This window comes from Camelus ferus, chromosome 8 (genome assembly GCF_009834535.1).
Source record: "Camelus ferus isolate YT-003-E chromosome 8, BCGSAC_Cfer_1.0, whole genome shotgun sequence".
Classification (NCBI taxonomy): Eukaryota; Metazoa; Chordata; class Mammalia; order Artiodactyla; family Camelidae; genus Camelus; species Camelus ferus.
In genome coordinates this window covers 52190418-52216362 of record NC_045703.1, presented here as the reverse complement: position 1 = coordinate 52216362, position 25945 = coordinate 52190418, and the positions used below count along the sequence as shown (strand labels likewise).

The following is a 25945-nucleotide window of genomic DNA, read 5'->3' as shown; positions in this document are numbered from 1 at the left end:
TAAGGAGTTCCCTCTTAAGGATGAGCAAAGAAAGTAGTTTTTTGAGATGGAATCTACTCCTGGTGAAGATGCTGTGAAGATTGCTGAAATGACAACAAAGGACTTAGAAGACTACATAAACTTAGTTCATAAAGCACCAGCATGGTTGGACAGACTCTAGTTTTGAGAGAAGTTCTGTTGTGGGTAAAATGGTATCAAACAGGATTTCATGCTGCAGAGAAGTCATCTGTGAAAGGAGGAGTCAATTGATGTGGCTAACTTCATTGTTGTCTTATTTTAAAGAAATTGCCACAGCCACCCCAGCCTTGAGTAACCACCACCCTGATCAGTCAGCAGCTAACATCAAGGCAAGACCCTCCCTCAGCAAAATTATTACAACTCGATGAAGGCTCAGATGACAGCTAGCATTTTTTAGCAAAACAGTATTTTTTAACTGAAATATGTACTTTTTAGACATAATGTTATTGCACACTTAACAGACTACAGTACTATGTAAACATAACTTTTATATGCACTGGGAAACCAACAAGTTCATGTGACTTGATTTATTGCAATGTTTGCATTACTGTGGTGGTCTGGAACTGAACTTGCAATATCCCTGAGGTCTGCCTGTGTAAGCCTATCCTGGACCATCTGAGTAGGTGTCATGCTGTGTTACCACATATATCTGTCGTTTGGGAGCCTTCACTATCATGTGTATATCTAGTCAACTTAGCTCCAAGCAGCAGGAAATGAGAAAGAGTAGTAAATGATATATTTATATTAAAGAAAGTCCAATTAAATTCATGGCGGGTCATATGAATGAAACTTATGTAATAATTTGAACAGACCAAGTGTTAAAGAAATTGAGCCATTTCACAAAACACACTGCAGAAGAGTGCCAGGAACTCAAAAGGACTGGTAGCCAGTACATATTCATGTTGCAAGTAGCAGTATGGGTTCAGCAAAATATTGTCTGTCACACAAAAGTAATGTTATTAATTTGAATTGTATTTATTGATTTTGTAGGAAATTTTAAAATAATGTTTTAAATTGTATCATATAATAACTAAGCATCAGAAGTTTATACCTATTTTTATATTAGTACATATTGGTAAAATAACTTGTTTCAATCATGGAGAGTTATTTTTCTTCCTTTAAATTAATTACAACATTAACGGCCCTTAAGAGAATCTGTACCTTACTTAAATTTAAGAAGCACTGACTTATTGTTCGTATTTACTGAGAGTTCTCTATGGGTTGGTTTGCTACAATCCAATGTGGAAGATCACTCACTGTGACCCTCACCAAGTACTCATCAACTTACAAGGAAGTACTTTTTTCTCTCACCCATTTTAATTCACCAACTTTGTTATCAAATGATGCAGTAAACAGCTTCATTGTCTTCACCTCTGGAATTTCTTTATCCTGACCTCCATTTATTGAATCTTATTGGATAGTCATCTATATATATATAACTTAACGCCTTCCCTGAACTCGGAGAAAGGGGTGGGAAAAAGCTTGGGAGCAGGATATTTTAGTTTCCTTTTGCTACTGTAACAACTTACCATAAATCTAGTGGCTTAAAAACAACACAGATTTATTATTTTACAGTTCTGGAAGTCAGAAATCCAAAATGAGTTTCACTGGGCTGAAATCGGGTGTCAGCAAAATTGCATTCCTTCCGGAGGATCTCAAGAAGAATCTCTTTCCTTGCTTTTCCCAGCTTCTGGAGACTTCCCCCATTCCTTGGCTTATGGCCCTCCATCACTCTGATCTCTGCTTGGATCGTCAAATCTTTTCTGACTCTGACCGTCCTGCTTCCCTTTTTCAATTATAAGACCCTTTATAATTACAGGGCCCACACAGGAATTCTGGATAATCTCCCTCTCTCAAGACCCTTCACTTGATCGCAACTGCAAAGTCTTTCACCCTGTAAAGTGACATGGCCACAGGTTCCTGGGATTAGGATGTGGAAGTCCTTCTGGTGGCATGATTCTGCCTATCGCAAGGGGTGTCACTATGCCAGGCCAGTCCCAAGGAGGAATCCACTTTGGAACAGTGTGGGGACACATCTTCAGAAACAGAAGGAAAAGGAATGAATGCGGGTTAAGAGAAAGAGGCATTTTCTGGTGAATGAAGAGGAGGTGCTTTTCCTGAGGAGGATCAGGGAACAGGTTGAGGGCTTCAGGTGGGGAAGACTTGGAAAAGCTGCTGTGGAAGGTGGGAAGCTCTGCAGCTAAAGAAGAAAAAGCGACTGCTTCCCCCAGCGCTCATCTGAGACGTGAAGGCAGTAACCTGAGTAAGCCCTGGGGTCTGAGGTCACACCAGTCAGCATGTACACAAAGATGGCATTAAACCCAGTGCCCAAGGAGCCGTCCAAATCTTTAAGTTTTACAAACCAACCAACCAATGACTTCGGAATTAAAGTGCTTCTGCCCACTCCTTTTGTTATGCCATTGTTTTCCTTTCTCCATGATTCCTCTGAGAAACTTGACACTAATCAAGCTAGCATATGAAGGGGAAGAAAAAAGAAGAATCATAGACCACACTGGAAATAAACCCCGAAGTAAAAAGAACTGATATCTGCCCCAAAGAACAACAATGGTGAAAAGTTGCCCTAGCAAAGAGGCGATGTACTGAAACACTTGTAAGGGACAAACATGGAGTCTGCTAAGATCTACCAGCTGCTGCTCTTTGCTAAGACACTTGCCCAGGAGACGGCTTCTGAAGCTTGGGTGTATTTCTCTCTTGCTGTGTCACACGATGTTCCTTTCCCCTCTCCCCACCCCCTCCCTGCTCTCCTGCAGCCTGGGTGCCTGTGTATGTGTGTGTGTGCGTGTGTGGTTTCTCTCTCCCTGTAAGATCACAGCCGGCAGCCTGTCTCCTGCTGGTGCTGCTGCTCTGACTAGTTCTGCTGCCTCTTCTCTCTCCTTTCTCTTTCTGCTTAGCGCCTTGCCTTCTGGTGAGTATGACAAACACTCCCCCCAAGCCCTATGAGAAGATGTAGGATGCGGTTTGTGGTGTTTGAAACTTGCAGCTTTGAAACTGCCACTGAACTGTGGAAGAACTTTCCATTGTTTTATTTATAATTAAAATGTTGGCTCAGGAAGGGATGTGTGCGTGATAATCTGCTGGGACTGCCAGGACAAGTGAAAAATTCTCTCTCAGAGGCAGCAAAAGATGGGCAATAAAGTTTATAGAAGATAAAATTTAGAAACAATTTCTTGCTGTAAAATTAATTAATGTAGAAAAAGACAATTTCAAAGTAACAGAGTTCTTTGCTTTTTTTTTTTTCTCTTATGGATTTGTCTTGAGGCTACTTTTAAGAATTGAGTTGTCCTACGGTTCACAATGAGTCAGTTATTCTGTTTTAAAGTAAATGTGGAACATGGGTTTAAAGGATATCCATGGACAATAAAAAAAATTTAATGATTATGCCCTCTGATGAATGAAGAATAAATCAAATACAAACAAAACACTTGCATTTAGACTAACCCCACTAAAACTGCTATGGACAGTCAGTTATAAATTTACTGCTTTGAAGTTTGTTTTACTTTAAACTTTATTTCACCTTCAGAAGACTCCCTAACACTTTAAAACCCACATGTGGATTTAAACCAATAAATGTTTATTGTTTTCAATTTGATTTTCAAAGTCATCTCTTCCCTTGATTTTCAAAGATGAAGTGCTAAAGGCCAGGGCTCCTTTTAGAAGAGCTTAAAATAACTTCTGGCTGGACAGCAGGTGCCGTGTGTCTCTCTCCAAGTTCAGGGGAAGCCTAAGTTATATATAGACAAGTGTGCCCAACAAGCTGGGGTCAGGCTAAAGAAATTCCAGGGATGAAGATAATGAAGACGTTTATGGTGTCATTTGATAATAAAGATGATGAATTAAAATGGGTGAAAGAAAAAAGTACTTATTTGGAAGTTAACTAGTACTTGGTGAGGGCCATGAGTGGGTGGCAGTGTCTGTACGCTGGATCTCCCATTCATGCTGGTGTTTAAGCATTTGCTGTCACCTGCTCTGAGCACAGGAGCAGGCAGCTGTGCAGTGTGTGGAGCAGTGTGTTTCTGTTTTTGCTTTCATGCCACCACAGCAGCAAAACCTGTGCGTTATGAGGCCCCTGTCATAATTTTATGCTGCTAGTTAGAGCAGCTTGATTAAACGTTGTTTGCAAATAAAATACACCATGACCTAAAGGCCTAAGCCTTTGCGACCCTAGAATTGGTGCTAGCCAGAAACCTTAGAATACCTGACTCAGCCCGTCCCTCACCCCCATTTCCAAACAGCCCACATTATACCCGGGTCATTCCCCTAGTTCATTCCCTCCCTGCTCTTTAGACATTTGACTTCTTAAAAATTACCGTTATCTGAGAGCTTCTTGAACTGAAAAGAGAAAATTGTAATCTGTTTTTCTTTCTCTAAAAGAAAATCAGATTTTATACTGGAACAGAAAAGTGTAGAAATTCAAGGAATTATTTTTATGCGCATCACCATGTTTCTACATCAGTTCACTTGCTAATTTATACCTTTCTTCATTCTCTTATTCTAAAAATGGTGCTGGTTTGAACCTCAAAAAAGGCGTTTTTCTGATTGATAATTACATGTTGCTCATCTGGGAAAAGAAAAATGCCAGAAAAGCAAGTTTCTCCTCTTTCCAATATAAGAATTAATTTATATTAATATACTCATATTAATATGGATTAAAATAGAGTTTAGAATGTTATTGTTATGAATCATTTTAGTGAAGTTCAATGGCTCTGTACTTAATGACTTAACTTTGAAAAAAACCCCTCTGTTTTAAATGTAAACATTTTAAATGTATATATCTACGTATTTCCAATGATTGTAAATCTATATAGAATTAGATGAGAATGGTAGCCCAAATTGGCTATTCTAAGAAAAATGACAAATATGGCCATGAAAAATGATAGCTTGAATTGCTCTGCTAATGTCAATAATAGGAGATACCTCTGAAATTTAAAGACCGAAACCAAAAATATGCTAATAGTATGACTCAGTTTGAAAAGATGTTTCTCACTGTTCCTACCCAACTAATTGCACTATCAGTGGTTTGTGGAAGTACATTCATTCTGTGTTAGAAACTGTAAATAGTAGGTGCCCTATGCAGGGATAGCCTTACCATTTAACTGTAACTGGGTTAACTGCATCCAACCTGACTGTGCTTGCCACCAGACACCACTCCCAGTATGGAGACTAACCAGTCTGTACAGCTGTCGGGGGAACCACAGTCAACACCTGCAGGGGACAGTTCAGCATTACCCAGGCAAAACAGCCCGGAGAAGCAAGGTGATCAGGAATCCCCAACCCCACTGCAAGCGCCGGAGGAGGAGGCAGGTGCACAGCCTGAACCGGGAGCTCATGATGTCTCTGAGGAGTTGAACCGACAGCTGGAAGACATCATCAACACCTACGGGTCTGCTGCCAGCACAGTAGGGAAGGAAGGCCCCACCAAGGCCAAGGAGCAGCCCGAGAACACAGAACCGCCCGACAATGAGGATGGGGACTGCGAGGAGCCCACCGAAGACAATGAGAGAGAACCTGCAGCTTCTGGAGAGCCACCCACAGCCAAAGAGCCTGTCAGCAATAAAGAGCAAAAGTTGGAAAAGAAAATTCTAAAAGGATTAGGCAAGTAATTATGTTTTAATTGTATGACTTTTCTTTGAATTGTTCCTAAAAGGGGGCACTTCCTCCAACCTTTGCTAAAAGCTACGTCTCATACTTGGATTTTTACTACAATGGCTTCGCTTAGGCTCTCTCTACATCTTCTCTTCCTGTGTGTACTGTACTTCCTCCCCAGTAGAGCTAAAGTGAGCTCAGTATGTTACCCATCTACCCTCTGTCCTTTGTGGCTTCCCATTGCTCTTAGGACAAAGGCCAGTCTTCTTAACGTGTTCTTTTAGGCCCCTAATGGTCTAAGCCAAACCAGTCTCTCCAGCTTTATCTCCCATCAACTTACCCCACGACACCGCTTTCCTGAACACTCGGCCCCTATCACCACCGTCACTGCTACTGTCTAGTAGCTAGTCATCCTGCTCTTCTCTTTCAGTTCTTTGAACATGCCATACTCCACCCCTCACGGGGCCTGCATACGTCTTATCTTCTCTACTGAGAAATCCCTCCCCATTCCCAGTTCTGCCCTTTGGACACTTAACTCATCGTTTAGCTCACAACTCAAATGGCATTTTCTTAGCCCCACCATACAGTCTTCCTGTTTTCTGTTTCTATTGTACCATATTATCTTTCCTCCTGATGTTTATCAGCATTTGAGTATATACATTTATTTTTGCATTATTTGGTTAATCCATCTCTTCCCTACTAGCTCTTTTATTTCAAGGGCAGGGACTGTGTGTGTATTTGGACATCATTGGATGCCTTGTGTCTAGAACAGAAGATGGCACATGCTAGGTGCTCAATGAATATTTATTACTATGATAAATGAGCGAGTTTAGGGATGGTTTTGTATATAAAATGATTGTCAATTAGATCACTCAGTAGTGTGTTCCAAACTACATTTCTGAAGTATTTTTTAATTTAGCAAAACTCTTCAGAAGAGTATTGATTACAGAATGCTGAAAATTACAGAAACTATTTTTACTATCATTAGTTCATTGGTTCAGCAAATACTTAATAATGGTTAGTATTTATGAGGTGCACAAAGGAAAAGTAGTCTTTGGTTAAGGAGCTCTAGTTCTGGAGAGAAATACAGGCATGCACACTAATTGTTATATAGGACAAGAGCTAGAACAGGCACAGGAGAATTGTTAGGAGAGCATGGGGGATTGGTAGCACCAAGAATGGCTATGGAAGAAGGGTGAGAGAGTACATTTTTTAGCTACCAGTGATAGCATGTTACTGCAAATATGAGAATCCCGCTGCCTGTCTTCCTTGATGAATTTCATTGAAACACTCACTGCAAACACCACCTCCTACATGATACGTTCCCTGACATGCCCAGGTAGAGTTAGCATCACTTTCCATGGTTCTCCACTAAGTTTCCTGCAGCAGTCATTTATGTACCAGCCTCCCAGGCTGGAGGGAGACTCTTTCGAGACAGTGATCACATCTTGCTCATTTCTGCAAGACCACGTGGCAGTTTGAAAAATCATGGGCGTTGGAGTCAGAACTGGGTCCAGACTCCAGTAACAGGTGATATGTAAACCCAAAAGTATGTCTCTGGCGGCATAAGACCTCACTATGATGCTTGAAACCACTGCTGTCAATGCTTTCAAAAACAGCTAAAAAGACACTTTCAAATAGCTACTTGAACCACTCAGCATAAAGATTAACCCAGATAACACCAAGTTCCCAAGATTCGATCCACTCTAGTGTTTTGAAACTTCGGGAAAGAGAATAAAGTTGCTCTGTGTTACCGAGCTATTTTCTTCTTCTCTATCCAGGGCATCTCAGAAATATCCTTTTGCATTAGTCACTGTTAAACTTTCCATAAGATAATACAAAATCACGGCACAGAGGTGAATGATTTCAAGTGCTCCTAACCATTTTGCCTTATGACTCTAAAACTGCTTCTACATAGGAATTTGTATGTGTTGTCATGGGGGGATGGGTATGAAGAAAGCTGGGGTAAAGTTAAAGATGACCGATTTTGGTTTCTACCCTGTCTCCCAGGAGTTATTTCAAAATCTGTATTTACCTCACACTTACCAAATAATCAAAAAAATTTTAGAGAAAGAAAAAATTTCACAACTAATTCTGCCACTGTCTATAAGTTGTCAAAGTTCAATTGAATGTGTTGGTCAGAACCAAAGTCTGTGATCAGAGTGGCTGGGTGGGTCCACCTTAAGTACCTGTGTATAAGCTGCTGACACCCTCATGCCGTTCCTCTGAACACCATCAGTATATTCTTCTAAACATTGTACTATTTCAGCTACAGTTGAGTTAAAACAACATTTTTAGGCTAATTTAAATATGTAGACACCATTTAAACATCATTTCAATTATCTGCAAGTGGCTTTAACAGACTTCTTGGTTATTTATCAGTTAAATGACATTACGCTGTCATCTAGACCAATGATTTCAGACTTACCTGTGCATTGGAATCAAATGCAGAATTTGTCAAAAATGCTGTTCCTGAGCACAGAGATTCAGAATTGGCAGGTCTGGATTGTGGCCAAGGCACTCTGAGTAATTTTGACACAAACAGATTGTGGAAGCAGTGGTTCCAGTGCTTCAGAAATGCCTCCTGCACCCTTTTGGAGAAAATATAAAGTGTCAGCTGTGGTCTCCTTTTAGAATCTATTTGGAGCTTTTATAGACTTTTAGTACATCATTCAGTCTGTACCTGAAGATATATCCTTAGTCTTTGCTTATGTATTTGATCAAAGATAAGTCTTTATTAAGTTCATAGGATAATATTTGCTTTATTGGTATTTTTGAGATGGTGCAATGTTCTGACTCTCTAACCCAAAATTTTCCAAAGTGTATACCTTGAGATATTTGACATTTCAGACCAAGCTAGTTTCCTAGTTGCCAGAATCCTCTGACCTTTAATACAGACAACAATGAAAATCTCCAATAGTGATGGGCATGGTTTACAATAGTTCCTAAACCTATTGGACCCAAAACGCCCTTCTTTCACAGAACACCTTTGAATATCTGGGAAACACCTCTAAAACCCAAGCACTCAGGGCTTGTTTTCTTTCTACAGGCTGCGTATCCTCCCACAGTCAACACACTCACTATAAACCAGAGCAGTTTAGGGAACATTTTAAAAATCTCTTTAGTTGGTGGAGTTGCTTTCTCCTTGGAATCTGAACTGAAACAGAAACAGATTCCCCACTAGACAGCACCATGACACGTCCTGTTAACATCGAAGTATCCCCCTTGCTTCTCCCACCCCATCCTCCTGCTCACAGATGTCTTATTAATCCCATGTGTGTCAACATGATGTGCACCACATAGTAATAAGCACGAAACAATGATAAAGGGTAATATGCCTTCTGATATTTAGGTTGATAACTGATTGAGGAGGAGATCATAGATTTGAAGCATAATATCCAAGAGAAAAACAAAGCCGATCCACAGGTCCATTCTGAGCTCAGAATCTACCTGGTCAGACTAACCTACTAATTTTATACACAGGGAAATTGAAGCGTAGAGAGTTTTAAAGTCTGCCAACACAAAAACAAAACAAACAAATAAAGTGATTGTGAGATCAGTCATAAAGAAGGAGGCAGACCGGAAGGCACTAATAGTATAGGGCCAAAGATATATAAAAATAATCAGTATGTTGGTTGAGGAGCATTCAACTGAGCTGCAGCTCAGTTAATGGGTTTTGTCTTTCCAGTTACAGGTGAGTTTCAGTTCTGCCTTCTGAGAGGCCCCTTGACTAGGACACTGGTTTTCTAAAATCTTTTCCACCATTTACTTACTCTGCCTTACAATGGTCACCTTCCCAGTCTGTTTTATCCATTCTAACTTGATATCTAGTTTCACTCTGACAGAGAAATAAACTGTTGCTTCGATACAAATGCTAAATTTTCTGGAACAGATGATAGAAGACCAGAGGAATTTAGGAGAAAGAGGAATCCACCGACACTGAAGGGTTCATGAACAGATTCATAGGGAAACTAACACTTAGGACAGATCCTGAAAAGAGAGGAGGGTTTAAGAGGCGTGAGTGGAATGGGAGAGAAAAATATGCCCTGAGCAAAGTGATTAGGGCTCTCTTCTGACCCAAGTTGGGAATGGATGCATTTATTCTGCTTTTTCTGATATTTTTCTATTTTATTATAAAGTTTTGCTTTATTTTGTTTTCCCTGGAATAATCTCCTAATTATTAGACCCTTAAAGTTTTTTTTTTCTTTTTAAGAAACTTTTTTATAGTGATAGCCAAGAAACTGCAAGTAGTTTAAACACAGAGAGTTGATTTTTCCCCTTGTATATGACACTGTCACCAAATAACTGCATTTTCATGGAATTATAATTACAGCCTTTCTAAGAAGATGAGCAAGTCTCTGTCTGTTCCCCCTTTCCACGGTAATCCCACACAGCACTCTAGTCCAGGAAAACCAATGGGAGTTTAAAAACTAAGCTCTCTGATGTCACAAAGTTGTGGATTCTAATAAACATGCCTGTCTCCAATTTCTTGTATTTTTTTGTTGAAATCACTTTTTAAAAAAATTTTATTGAACTATAGTTGATTTACAATGCTGTGTTAGTTTCTGGTATACAGCATAGTGATTCAGTTATACATACATATTCTTTTTCATTGTAGGTTATTACAAGCTACTCAGTATAGTTCCCTATGCTATACAGTAGGACCTTGTTGTTTATCTATTTTATACATAGTAGTTGGCATCTGCTAATCCCCAACTCCTAATTTATCCCTCCCCTCTTCCCCTTTGGCAACCATGTTTGTTTTCTATGTCTGTGAGTCTGTTTCTGTTTTGTAAATAAGTTCATTTATGTCATTTTCTTAGATTCCACATATAACTGATATATGATATTTGTCTTCCTCTATCTGACTTACTTCACTTAGTATGATAACCTCTAGGTCCCTCCATGTTGAAATCATTTTTGAAGGGTAGACTGATGCATTTGAATGTTAACCTTCTATACAAAATAACAGAATATGGGAGCAGAAACAGACCTCAATGAGTATGACAAAAAAGAAACAAAAACAAACAAAAAACAAACAAAAAAAACCCTTTTCTCATAAAGAAAACAAAAGGGAGAGAAGATAACTGAATGCGGAGAGAAAAAGAGACCCATCAGACTCACTCAGGTGTTTCTATCTTTCCCAAAGGAGACATATAATGGTTTTATATGTCAGTACTCACACTGAAAGGTATGCTAAGCATATGTTAAATGTCACAGGTGAGAGTAAGACCTGTCTGTCCTCCAGCTGATCATAAAGTTGTCTTCCGGACAGTGCTTACTTGATTTACATGATGTTAGCATGCACAGATTGGTTTTGATTTGTTCCATTCTTACCAACATTTACTAAACTCTTGCCATGGGCCAAACACTGTGCTGGGTCCTGGGCCAAATCTGACCAACAGTACTTTTAATAGATGACACTAACTCAGCACAGCAGTCATCGTGTGGGTACCTTCCACAGACTGAAAACAAGGGTAAGGGGAGGGCCCAACCCGCTGCTGCAGAAATAGCTCAAAGCACAGGCCCGAAGGGGGTGGGGCAGCAGAAATTATCAATCTCAAGGCAACATATTACAGCCAAGCCACAGGCTGTCATTTGGATTCCTGGTGGGGCACCACTCACACCCACATGCTCCCCTGTCTCAGGCCCTGTTTCTAACCTGAACTGACTCACTGAGCAAAGATAGATGAAATCAGCTGTTAGGAATGAGGTCATTTTTTTTTTAAGTCTCCTTTTATTTCTCTAGGTTTCTCTGGCATCAAAATTTCACATGGAGTGGAGTGATTTTGAGCAAGTAGACAAACCTTGGATTCAAGCCTTGGCTCTGCCAACACTAATTATGTAACTTTGGACTTCTCTGGGCCTTCGATTCTTAATCTATAAAATTAACCAGTTGTCTGAGTACTCTTTGAAGTTCCTTCTAAACCTAAAATTCTTTGATGCCACTAGAGTTACCAGATTTAGCAAATGAATAAATACAAGCTACCCAGGGAACTTTGAATTTCACATAAACAAAGCATAATTTTTTTTAGTACAAGTATGTCCCATGTCCTGCATTTCATTTGGTAACTCTAATTCCATGATAGAGCCTCTCCAGGATGAAGGCAAAAATTCCAGCAAAGGAGAAATGACTGTTCTTGGGAGAGACGTTGTCAAAGTTGTTAATATTTCTCAAACAGATTTATATCGGGATTTATATGGGCTCCACTGTGTGGCTTGTCCGCCCTACTCTGATTAGACAAGGTGCCTGTCACAGGTAGGTGAGGATGGGAAGGTTGTTTCACCTGGACCCTTGCAAAGATACACTCAGCAGTACACGTAGGCCTGCCTCCCAACACTCAGCCCAGTGGATACCGACAGACAAGACTTCCAGGCACCACAGAAAGGCAAACTGGGCAGTCTGAGCTGAACAAGACAAAAGGAAGGACAATGGGGAATGAAAAGAATCTGAGGTTCACTGTCAAATAATCATGAACAGATGAGTTTTTAAATGTAGTATAAACTCCAACTGGGAACAGAAAATGAAACTGCCAACGGAGATTAAGGCCTGGGTGGGAGAAGGGAAGCTGCTGGGAGGCTAAGCCTGTAACCAGGGAGACCCAGCAAGGCCTGTGGAAGAGGCCTTGCATGTCTTGGGTCCATTTTCTCTGTGTATTGACTTTATTCTCTGCTTATTAGGAAATATGATCAGAGTCATTTCTGCTCAAACTTCATGGAATGGGCTCATGCACAGAAATGAGAGAACTGGTTCCCCACCAAAAAGACAGGAAAGAGGCACTAAAAGAACAAAAACAAGCCCCCAAATGGGCAGACTAAGTCTGCCTGTATTGTTTCTCTGCTTTGGGCTGGAATTTTTAAAGCTCCGTGTACTAATGCTGGCTGTTTCATGGTAGATACTTGGATGGGCTGGTTTGCTTCTTTTTTTATTAATTAACATGGGGAAATGGATGCTTTATTCTTTCATAATGTCAGTGTTTTTGATTCTTTTGAATATTTTTAAAACATTCAAAATTCCTTATAATATTTAGAAAATGAGGGGAAAGTAACAAGAATGGATTCTTGGGATGAAAATTTGGGGACTACTCTTATAGCAGACATTTATTGAGAATCTACCATGAGCCTGACACTGTGCCACACATTTTTACGAAGTTCTCACTAATCCTTACTTATTCTGTAAAGTAGGCGTTATTCCTTCTTACCCGGAAAAAAAAATTATACCTGCAGCTCCAACGGGTTAAGCAGGTAACCAGCCATGGTCTAGAAGTCTTGGCCAAGGTTGTTTAGTAGCTAACAAGTGTACAACCTGAGATTCTAGTCCTTATCATCTGACTTCAAGTTCAACACATTTTAAAAATTATCTTTATGATTTTTGTTTTCTTTTAAGGCAAAGAAGCCAACCTGCTAATGCAAAATCTGAACAAGTTGCAAACACCTGAGGAAAAGCTTGATTTTTTATTCAAGAAGTATGCTGAATTGGTAAGTTCTTTGGCCCTTTTTGTCAGAAAGATTGAAGCTCTGGTTAGAGCTGAGAAAAACAGGCTGTTAGTTTTCAGGTACATCTCTATAGACCATGGCTGGTTACCTCCGGCAAGACAAAGCCAGAATTCAGAAAGGCAGAATTAAAAAAAAAAAGGAAAAGAAAAGAAAAATAGGAAAACTGAGGAATAACAGCAAAAGGAAGAAAGGGAATAGAGTTGGGGTCTACTCCACCTTCAGTTATGTGCATAATTTGGGGGATAGAAGAAAGAATTATAGATGATTAAAAATTGTGACTATTTTAAAGTTCTTTTTGACTTTGCAATAAAACAGAAATACACTTGACATAAAGGCAAACTTTCATCTAGTTCTTATGCCCAGGTTTTTTGAGGGAGGGGGGTGGCGGTGTCCCCTCAGGAAGGCAGAGGGTTGAGTTAATCCCACCCCTCAGTTTGTGACACATTCTCGTTTGTTCTTAATGACTTTATTTATTTATTTCTCCATTTATTCATTCACGCATGCATTCATTCATTCATTCTCTTTGATCTACACCCTGTCCCTCACAATGGCAAAGCATTTGACGTGGATTATTTTGTTTCCATTTCTAGGTCCTCCCCATGCAGTCTGCCTTTGAATAAGTTAGGGCAGCTGGCAGGAAGGGAAGCCCCTCCTAGACTTCAGGGAATCCATGAGATGGATTGTCTCCTGGCCAATACTCCTACAACGGGCCAGTTGGGAAAAAGGGGGAGGGTTCAGTGAAGGCAGGACCCCTAGTTTCAGTGAACCCTCACAAAAACTGGCTAAAGGAGCTACCCCTGAGGTCCGTGCACCACCCTGGGGAGTATGAGACCCACTGTGGAGATGTGGTGTCTTCTTGAGGGAAGCTGGGCAACATGCCTCTCTCTCTGCCTCTCTCTTATTTCTGATTTTCCTTAAAAGAATTGTTCCATTTATTTCTTTTGGAGAAGCAGTGACAGGAGAATGAATCTTAAGCCTACACACCCAACAAAACAATTCCTCCAGATGGTAGGTCGAACTGGCCCTGAAGGCAGATTTACCTTGCAGCCAAAGAAGTCTGAGTTAGGGCCCCTCTCAGGCCCTGAACGTAATGCCCTCTCCCTCTCTTTTTTTTTTTTTTTTAAGAAAATCTCCAGAACTGAGGAAGTTTCAGGCCCACAAACCCCTCAGGTCTCTGGTTGCATCTTATCCCTATTGATGGAGTAGGGTTTGATGAGTGACTTGTTTTCCTTCTTTTTCACTCTAATGAGTCATGTGATCTCCATTTGTTCTTTCCTTTCTTCCTCGTATGTTGACACATTGTGTTATGCTGAACTGTCATGCAGTAGACCCAGAGAAATTCTGAAACCCTGTATGACTGGTGACTGCTTAACTGTGTCAACAGTAGTGCTAAATTATTTTTAATCACATAAACCACATAACAAAGATATAAGGAAAATGCTGAATACACAAGTAAAAATATCTCTAATTCTATAATCTAAAACACAAACGGATTTATCTGTCTTCCTTTCCAGTTCTGTTATACATGCAGAGATTCCTTTGGTATAACTTCCATCATAAGTTACATATAATTTAGTATCTGTCTTTTTGGTTCATATGACAGACATATTCCCACATAGTTACAGTCTTCATAATTATATTTTGTCAAAGCTATGTCATTTTCCATTAATTGGCTTTATCCACTGGATCTCTGATTTGGGGACATTTAGATTCCTCTCACTGTCTGTTTTACCAGATATGGCTGCAGTGAACACCATCATGCATAAGAGATTTGTTCCCTCCCCCTCCCCTAGGAAAAAGTTCCAGAATTGGGATTACTACATCAAGCAGGATAAATGCTTTTCTTTTAATGGTCATATGGCTTTCCAAAAGAATGGTAGAAATTTATAAAGCAAGTATTAGTGTATCAATTTTATTGCAACTTGTTTAATATTGGTGGTTAACCACTCATGAACAATTTCAGTGACATACAATGGTAGGTGTCAAAAACAGACATTTTCTCCAAAACTTGGCCCCTACCCTCACCTTGTCTATCCTTGCTCTTTTCAATAATTACTACATTGATTTCTCTTCGCCCTTCAATTTACTTACTCATATCAAGGCCATTCACATTTGGTTTCTAAGGCCATGTTCCATACTTGGATGAACTAGGCAACATTCTATTTACGGTGCTGTGGCCTCACAGCAGGACATCAGAGAAGAATCACTTATCCAGTCTGCCCACGATTTCCTTCATGAGTCAGGGCTGTTCACCCTGGTCTCCGGGAACTCTCTGAACCCACTCACTCTCCTAGCCAAGCAGTCAACCCCTTTCCAGAGATCCCAGTCAATTCAAGTCTTACAATACTTTGGCATTTGTATCACATCCTGTAGTAAACTTTTAAACCCAAAAGATTGTGCTAGGAAAAATGAATAGGAAAAGATTGACCCCCAAGACCCACTACATATCCTTTTCAGAAAGGAAAAATTATGAAGAATTTCAGTCTTCTACTTGGAGACTAAAACCTATTTCCCTGCTCACTGATTTGGATATTAATATAGAGTGTCTGAAATATAAGTGTTAACATAGAATAAATCATTAAATTTCAAAGCTGTGAATCAAACTGTCACTCTAGCTCATGCATCCTTATAGATTCTAAATCCTGTAATATCATCAACTATTGTATATATTCATTAATAAATAAGGACATCTCGTGACTAAATTAAGAAATGACCTGGAAGAAATATTTTTATAAATTTCCTCAATTTTAAAATAGTCACAACCAACATTACTAATACTACTCTAATTTAGTACTTGGCATTAATTTTACTTTTTTAGCATAATAACAGAGAGAGAATAAGAGAAATTGCAGATAAAATCCTATATGCCTGTTATAATTATACAGAAGAACCATGTCTAAATACATTATTAAATCACTAAGCCCGCATTTGACTGAAGATGACTCAGTTGCAATATGTTTGCTTTCATTCATTAAGAAACCCCATAAGCATTCACATAAATCTGAAGTATTTGAACAAAATTAGCCACACTCTAAAAAAAAATTGTCAGAAATTTAAGGGGTTTTCTTAAGAGCAAAGCAAGATAGACCTGGGTAAATTCCAAATGTAAATGATCTTGCAGTAAAGCTAGAACATTAAATGGTCAACGAGCAAGCACAAATCACCTCTTCCAACTGATGAAACACAGGTAAGGTTTCATCCTCTTGATGCTCAAATAAATCCGTGTAGAGCAGTGTTCCCCCAAACAGGGGCGGTTTTGCCCGCCACGGGACAGTAGGCAACATCTGTCTGGAGATGTTCTGGACGTCACAATCGATGTTGCTGCCAGCATCTAGTGGGTAGGGGCCAGAGACGCTGCTTAAACAGCCTGCAGTGCACAGGACAGCCCCCCCAGCAAACACTTACCTGACCCGCAAGCTCTGATGCTAAGGGTGAGAAGCACTGACAGATGGTTTAATCTTCCAAGGTCCAAATCATAATGGCCGTAAGAATAATAACAATATATAAGTTTCAGGAAAGGACATATAAAGTCCAAACGGAAGCACGAGAAGTTTCACCCCTATCTAATAACTACAGTGCAAAATGAGGTTAGCATGAAAGACACACAATAAAATATCATTGATTTCCCAACCGAACCTCAAGGAGGATACCAATTTCAATCAACATTAATAGTAATAATGGCCTGGTTTTCCCTGATGCTAATTCTTACTAGTAAGTAAAAACTGCCCTTAAGTCTGAAGATGGAATATCATGTGTGAATATCCCCAGCTTAATCTGGCAAGGGTTTATTATGGACATTTCAGTGTGGTGGGATGTCAGCTGAAGACAGTATGACAGTCCTGTTGTTCTAGTTCAGAAAGAATAAACCCTTTTTCAAGACAGGGTATCTGAGACACGTATCAGAACTTTGTGTGCATACCCATTTGCATCCAGCTCTTCAAGGGACCAGGAGCACCTGGGGTCCTGAAGCACCCAAGGGCTCCCAGGCCTTTTCCTCTTCATTAGCCAACAAGGCCATTATTAGGACGAGCACCCACCTGGCTTACGCACCATTCATGCCTGAGGGAACTAAGTACAGCACAGGAAACAGCTATGGACAAAGGGTTCCAGTTTGCACCTGGCCACACTGATTGTCAGTCTGAGATCCACACTTTTATTACGCTAGTCTCTGGCGGTTAAACCCCAAACTCCCCCACTCCAACTAGAATTCCGTAAAATTTGCTGCCAAATTTACCAGCTAAATATACAGAATGCCCAGTTAACTCTGCATTTCAAGTAAACCAACAATTTTTTTAGTAAAAGTACATCCCATGTAATACTTTGAATATACTTTTACTAAAAACTTATTCCTTATTTATTTGAAATTCAAATTTAACTAGGTGTCCCACATTTTATCTGACACTCCTACCCCAGAACTTTAGCACTCCTAGATGTAAAGCCCAGGGGTCCTTGTTTCATTTTTCACGGTGCCCCTGATACTCTGGCTGTGGCTGCTGGAGGAGTGAGAAGAGGTGTCACCTGTGCTCAGCAGAAACATGGGTCATGATTTACTCGCCACGAGCATGGAGGGTGCAGGAAGGGGTGGGAGTGGGTGGGAGCAAGGCTTTCTACAGATGTTTGCCATGAGGGCTGCTGAGTTGTGCAGTGGCTGTTTCTGAAACTTTGGTGACAAATCATCAGTGCTTATGTATTTGAGAGGTACATTCTCCTCTCCTCCTTTCTCACAACCCCCAGACTGCATCTTCTATTTACCAGGAAGCTGCTTTTCACTTTCCTATTTTTTTTTTATTTATTTATTTTTAAATTGAGTTATACTTGGTTTACAATGCTGTGTCAATTTCTGGCGTACAGCACAACTTTTCAGTCATACATGAATATACATATATTCATTTTCATATTCTTTTTCACTTTCCTATTTTTAAAAATAGTTGCTAAAGCTTGTTTTGAGAAAGAATTGTCAGAATTAAATGTAAACCAAGCAGACACACCACTGACCACTTTCCTAACTCAAGGCATTACTGTGAATCCTGAGACATGCCGTTCTATATTGACTGGCGTCATTAGACGGACTCAAGAAAGATGAAACTATTTCTAGACCACCAAAAAGAAGAGCAAAGTAAAAGAGATCAATAATAATAACGATGAAGGAAAAACCTATAAATGTCATGCTCATAAAACTGTACCTACAAAAGGCAACATTTACGAAGTTCATCGGATTCCGCAGGGACAGTGCTATCCAAACAAGCACAGAGTGACCTTGAGGCATTTCCTCTCTTACTCCTTTTCCATCGACTTAAAATAGATTCCATTTTCTTTCACGTTTGCACACCCATGTCTAGCTGGATGAACATCGCACTGAGCAAAAGAAGTTAAAACTCCTACAAAAGAAACAGGTACAGATCCAAAAGGAAAAGGACCAGTTACAAAGTGAGCACAGTAGGGCTGTCCTCGCTCGAAGCAAACTGGAGAGCCTGTGCCGGGAGCTGCAGAGACACAACAAGACACTGAAGGTACGTGTCCCCAAGGCCCCACGCGACCCAATTTCTTGCATGCTGCCTAGACACAGGCTTCCACTACTCATGGTAAGGGTGTGAGTTTTGGAATCAGAGAGACCTGGGTTCAAGTACTAGCCTTACCACTTGCTCACTTGTGACCTGCATTAAATTATTTTACCTCCCAAGCCTGTTACCTCATCCACAAAATGGGGATTATACCAACCTCATTGTGTGTTTGGGGAAAAATTAAATGAGGTCACATAGGTAAGATGCCCACATAGTACCTGACACAGAGCAAACCTTTAATAAAATGTGTCACATTCCTCCTACCTTTTTCTTATGTGGAGTTTGTTTTCTTTTGTTTTTTTAAGGTAGGCCCTTAGTTCTACTCTTTAAATTAAAATTTATAAAAATTCATCGTTTTTGTATGATAATGAAAATTGCAGGACATGAAATAAATTGACACAAAGCTAACCGACAGGATAAGACAAGATTGAGAGCCAAAATGTCAATAGTCATCTGAAAAAAGGAAGCTACTTGGGAAAACACTGAAGCTCTTCAAGCTTAATTATTCAATCTAAAAATAATAGACTGATCAGTTCACTCAGTCCGCATGGGTTTCATTAATTACAGTGTAAGCCTCTAGCAGTGTGGTTAATTTGATTACACACAGACACTAGCTCCATTCAATGAAGCAAGATGCAGTGCTCTCCAAGATAATACTGCATGCTCCACAATCCGCCTTCCAGCCGAAGATCCTAAAGCTTTCAACAAACAAGAATTAATTAGACATCAATATTCCTGTGAGATAGTTATTATTACATGTGTTTTTTAAAAAGATACTTTAAGAAACAGATTAAGATCATTACTGAGTTTGTACAACGGAGTTAGGGAGAAGAATAGAATAGGGTAATAGCTCCTTGTATTCCAAAATTGTTTTTTGATATCTAGGAAATGAGAGGCCAGTGTGATGAACTCTCTCAAATTACAAGTTGTAGGAGATGAGTTTCTGGCATCTCTTTAATCATTGCACGAGGACCATCAAAACCCAGGGTAGACGAGAATGGGAGCATCATCCCCAGCTTGATATGTAACCGAGTAATAGCACTTTGTGTTTGCATAAATCTCCTGGCTTTCAGTAATGATGTACGGTAAGGAGATAAGAATTAAATCAGACAAAGCGAGAAGATTTATCAACAAAGATATTTAAGGAGTGCAATGATATGGCTTGGTCTTTTTGGACAGCATTCAAAGACAGAATGATGGAAGTGGCAGGAGACCTGGTAGGTGTACGCAGGCACCCTCAGTAGTGGCTTCCATTATGGACAATGGAATTAAGTATCATTGTTATGCGAGGACTTGTGTTAAGTGCTTTACATATGGTATTGTATTTAATCTTCACAACAACCCTATGAGGGTTAGTATCTCCATTTTATTGAAGAAACTGAGACTCAGCAATCCAAGTCAGTTGCCTAAGGTCACGCATATTTTAAGTGCCAAAATCAAGATTCAAATCCAAAATATTTTCTATTTTCCTTCTGATTACTTCTTTGACCCATGGATTATTTAGAAGTGTTATTTAATTCTTATAGACCATCATTTTTGGTCTATCTTGATAAACATACTATATGCACTTGGAAAGAATGCCCATTCTTCAGATGTTAGGTATAGTGTTGCATAAGTAACAGTTAGCTCTAGATTATTTATGTCTTTATTGAATGTTTGTCTTGTTGTTCTATCAGTTGCTGGAGGATGGGTGTTAAAAGTCTCCTCCTGTAACTGTGGGATTGGCTACTTCTTCTAATTATGTCAAATTTTGCTCCATGTATTTTGAGGCATTAATATAATGTGCATATACAATGATGATTTTTACACCTCCTTGATGAATTGGCTGTTTTATCACTATAGATGTCTATATTATCTGATACCAATTCAGCCACTCCAGTTTTCTTACTTTTATTGCGTGCATGGTATATCTTTTTCCATACGCTTATTTTCAACCTGGGTCTTTATATTTAAAGTGCGTCTGTTATAGACAGTATATAGTTCAACCTTGCTTCTTTTCATTCCTGTAATATTTGCCATTTAATTGAAGCAGCAGTCATTAACATATAATGTAATTATTGGAGCGGATATACATCTTCCATTTTATTATTTGTCACCTGTTTCCTGTTCCTCCATTCTTTTCCTGCCTTCTTTTGTATTATTTGAATATTTTTAAATTCTTATTTTAATTTATCTCTTGGATTTTTAATTATACCTCTTTCTATTTTTAGTAGTTGCTCTATGATTATTATATACATTATTAACCTTTCACAGTCTGGAGTTAATACTGTATCACTTCACATAATATGTAGAAACATTACAAATAAATAGGTTCACTTACTACCCCCATCTTTACATTTACATACACTTATAAAGCCCATGAGACAATGTTATAATTTTTACTTTAAACAATTACACATTTTTTTTAAGTTAAAGGCAAAAACTGTCTTCTATTTTTAACCCAGATATTTACAATTTTTGATGCTTTTTATTCCTTCTGAAGCTTTACACTTCTGTCTGGTGTCATTCCCTTCAGCCTGAAGAACCTCCTTTAGCATTTCGTACAGCATAGGCTAATTCTCTTATTTCATATATTTAAAAATGTCTTTATTTTGCTTTTATGATTTAAGGCTATGTTCATTGGATATAGAATTCTGGGTTGACAAGATTTTTTCCCTTTTCCTTCTTTCACTCAGCCTTTTATAGATTCTGTATTCTGGCCTCCATACTTTCTGATGAAAATCAACAATAATTTGAATTATTGTTCCCCAGTATGTGATATGTCATTTATCTCTGGCTACTTTCAAGGTTTTTCTATGTATTTTTGGTTTTCAGATCTTCAACTTCTTTATGCCCAGGTGTGATTTTCTTCATATTTATCCTACTTGGGATTTGCTGAGCTCTTATACCTGTAATTATGTCTTTCCCCAAATTTGGGGAGCTTTTAGCCATTATTTCTTCAAATAGTTTTTCTGCCCCATTCTCTCTCTCTCCTTCTAAGATTCTAACTCCATTTACATTGGAACAATTGAAATTATTCCACAGGTCCTTGAGTCTCTCTCCATGTTCTTCACCAATACTATTTTCCTTTTATACCCAGATTAGATCATTGGTCTATTTTAATATTCACTGACTCTTTCCCCTGTTATCTCTATTCTGCTCTAAGTCCATCCAGTGATTTTAAAATTTCATATTTTGTAACTTTTAACTCCAGAATTTCCATTTTGTTCTTCCTTACAGAGTATTCTTCTCTCCTGAGAGTTCCTATCTTTTCATTTATTGAGATAATATTTTCCTTTGTATCAATGAGCATAATCATAATGCCTGCTTTAAAATTTCTTGTCAGCTGATTCCACATCTATGTCTTTATGGAATAGGCCTCCTCTTTTTCTTTTGAGAATGAGTCACATTTTCTTGGTTCTTCATATGTCAAGTTACTATAGATTATACCCTGAATGTTGTGGCTGTTATGCTGTAGAGAATATGGACTCTATAATACTCCTTGAAGAATGTTGATTTTTTTTAAGCAGACAAGTAACTTGGTTAGAGTCAAACTACAAATCTCTCTCTTGTGCAGCAGCTCTACTTTCAGTTCCTTTTTTTTTTTTCCTTTAGCTAGGCTGCTTTGAGTCTGCCTTACACGTGTGTGGTTCAAGGTCAGTTAAAGATTTGGACAGAGTTTATTTATAGAATTTAGGGCTCTCTTTCCATAACTCTCTCTTTCCTGGGAATCTCCCCTTACCTTCTAGTAGCTGTAGTTTCTGGCATTCTGTACTCTCATTCTTCAGGCCAGAAAGATGGTAGGTTTTCTATGAGAGTCTTGCCCATTCCATGCAGCCACCAACTGCAGTCCTCCCTCAAGCTAAAGCCATATAAACTGGGAGACTTACAATATACCATTCCCTTTCTACAGGTGTCGACTTCCCTCCAGAATCCACCTGATTTTGTTTACTCTCCAATGTCTTTAAGTAGTTGTTTCGTCCAGAGTTTACAGCTGTCATCTACAGAGGGGTCAGGGTGGTATGAGCTTCCTTGGCCATATTAGTGAAATAACCTAAGTATATCTGAATCAAAATTATACATGCTAGGAGTTTGGGAAGCTATAGAAAGAGAATGCATATCTAGGCTCTTTCTACCACTGTAAAATTTAACTTTCACTATTCCTTATTAAAACTAATTCTTCAATGAGTCAAAAAAGCTGCATGAAAATCTCATAGTTTAAGATAATTTAGAAAAAGACCAGTGAAAGTCCGAGATATAGGTTTATTTCAACAACATACTACATATATTTGAAGCAATTAATCTGAGCTTCAAATTGTACTGTAAAAGAACTGCCCTGTAAGAAATGGGTGTCTCAGGCAACACGATTTTAGTAAAGAAATAGGTAGGATTTGTTATCAGAATATCACAAAATTTTAATGTGGAAAAGACTATAGGAATCTTCTAGTCCAAACTACTCGTATGTCTACATGTAAATTAACAATTCATTGATTCATTAAATATACATTTACTGAATACCTATGGATTGTGTGCCAGACACAGCATTGGTTCTAAAATGCACAGTGATGCTTGCAAAGTTGTTTTCTTAAGTTATTTCAAATTTTGTCCCTCAATCTTCTTTGCATTATTAATTTTCACTTTGAATTATGTTCATGATAAAGAAAAGAAAACTTAATCTCAGACATTGTCTAAATGATTGCATTTTCTTGATGAATGGACTCCAAATTTTATAAGATTGCAGTAGGTTTATTTTTCTCTCATTGAAAAACAACGTAATGTAAAATGAAAGATGCCATTTTGTGGGCTAGGATTGGGTGCTATGATGGTCTGACACGTGTTTAATGCCATACTAACAGCTATACCTTCTTTCTGTAGCCAGTGGCCAGTGAAAAACTCAGACTTTCTGGGTAATATGGGATGATTCTTTCATTTACTCATTCATTCATGGATGGAATAATTATGAACGCAAATGGCATTCAGGTTATGGACTGTAACTCTATGAGTAGGAAGTTGTTGGCTTCTAAACTAATCACTTAATAAGGAAACAATCACTGTCATATGTATATTCAATTGCTCTTAACAGATGGCCATAATTACTTTTAGTAAAATACATGTAGTAAGTGTTAGCATACAAAGTTCAGGGAAATAATATCTCCAACAGCTAATTTCTTCAGATTAGGAAGTATAAATTTCTTATACAATATCCGTAAGAAATTCCCACTCAATGTTTATTCCATGAAAAATTATGATTCTGATACTAAGAGTCATATTAGAGCTAGAAAATGTGTTAATATTGTAGAAGAAAGGAGACACCTAATGATAAATTAAAATATTTCCAGAGCATATATTTTCAGCATCAGTTTTTATTTTGATCACATTATTCTACTATCATAATAAGGATTTGCACAATTACTTCTGTTTCAATCAGTACTTCTTTTTAAAAATCCTGTTATATAACTTCATCGTGATAGGCAACTAAATGCAGTATAATTTTACTTGCCAACAATGAAGCAAGCTTTCATAATAACAATTAATCAGAACTGAAAGGAATCCTAAAATGTCTGTATCACTTGTCAGCAGTGTCTCTATCTTTGGTGTCATGTTGCAGGATTAAACCCTTTTATTCTAAAAGAATGAGATGAATAATCACAAAGCAAATAATTCTCAATATAGATATGGGGGAAATTTGGTTACATTGTTAGTAGTTAGCAATGAAGGGGGAGTTCTGATTTAGGAGAAAAGAGAACAGAAATGATATAAAAGTTAATTTCTAATTCTTAAGTGTTAACAAAGCGGGAGAGGGGAAAATTACATGTTTCACTTTAGAGTTAAAGAAGATTTGAAACTTAATATTGCTTTCAGATTCAAAAGTTACATTGAACATTTCAATTACTCTATGTGACATGTGGAATGATTGTTCCTTCAAAAATAAAATATCCAGCATATTTTCTCAGATTGCCTTTGACATTCTTGAATTACTATAATTCACCTATGGTTATCTTAGTTTCCTTCCCAAGCTTTTTAGTGAAAGCTTTTTTTTTAACTAAGAAAAAGTTTATATTGTGATCACTTATACTTACAAAATTGAGGGAATACAAGAATTTGGGGAACACATGATTAATATGCCATCTTTTTATAGAGGAACATAAGATCTATTGTTCTTCTTTCTGTGCCAAACCAAGGGAACACATGATCTGTCCCATCAATCAGTAAAACTGAGTGGCCTTTTTCCCAGGCCACAGCCAAGAGAGCAAAACCTTATAACTGCATGTTTGTTAGAAATTGATGTACTTTATTCACTCAGCAGGAGACTCGTCATCTTTAAAACAAGACTATTCATCACCAGCTATCAAATTCAAGGCCCTTGCTGCACCTGCTCTGAGTGACTGTCTATTCACAACTGAAACCTTTGCTCAAACATTTATTTTGGGGCTGAGCAATGTTACCTCTAGGGAACAGAGGAAAAATATCCTACTTAACCCTGCACACTAATCTCCTTTCATTGACCAAACCCTGAGTTCTGTAAACCCAGGGTGCTTATAAAATGGCATAATGGAAGAGTTTGCTTTCTATCCACAGGAAGAAACACTTCAGCGGGCACGTGAGGAAGAAGAGAAAAGGAAGGAGATTACGAGTCATTTCCAGAGTACCCTGACAGACATCCAGGCCCAGATTGAGCAGCAGAGTGAGCGCAATATGAAGCTGTGTCAGGAGAACACAGAGCTTGCAGAGAAACTGAAAAGCATCATTGATCAGTATGAGCTCAGAGAGGAGGTGAGAACCACATCAAACAACTGAGAAGCCCTGCATACAGATCTGCATCTGGGCTGTGGCGGTGGGGAACTTGGTTAATAACAAAGTTATGGCCAGCTCTCTCAATTGATTAATATTTAGGATCAGATTTCTTTCACTAGCCAAAATAAAAACAGATGGTATTACAAAATACCTGGCTGAAAGTCATACAGGATTTCTTCAAAACTGGAATCACTGCAAAGGAAAGACAATAAATAGAAAGCGATGGGCCATGAGCACAGTTATCCCTGAAAACAATGTTTCTCAGCCTTTTTAAACACCCCATACTGAGCCAAAAAAGATCTCACACATTCCCTCCTAAGAATCACCATGTCATCTAAATTAAAATTCTTCGTTGTACATATCCCACAAGCCAATAACAGTATTATATAAGATCAAGATCAGTCCTGCTCCAGAGGAGAGCAGGCAAAAATAAAAGGGAAGAAGATGAAAAGAAAATGTCCATACTCTTCCCAGAGATCTCAGATGGGAAC

General features: G+C 38.6%; 1 protein-coding gene across 1 annotated transcript in view; it reads left to right on the top strand.

Annotated features, from left to right (window-relative positions):
- Nucleotides 1-2798: 2798 nt before the first annotated feature.
- TXLNB (taxilin beta) overlaps nt 2799-25945 on the top strand; it is a 43718-nt gene continuing 20571 nt past the window's right edge. Inside the window, exons 1-5 of the mRNA XM_006188500.3 lie at nt 2799-2944; nt 5179-5631; nt 13010-13101; nt 18459-18629; nt 25239-25433. Of these exons, the coding sequence (XP_006188562.2) occupies nt 5193-5631; nt 13010-13101; nt 18459-18629; nt 25239-25433 (897 nt within the window). The 5' untranslated portion in view covers nt 2799-2944; nt 5179-5192. The remainder of the gene's footprint in view (nt 2945-5178; nt 5632-13009; nt 13102-18458; nt 18630-25238; nt 25434-25945) is intronic.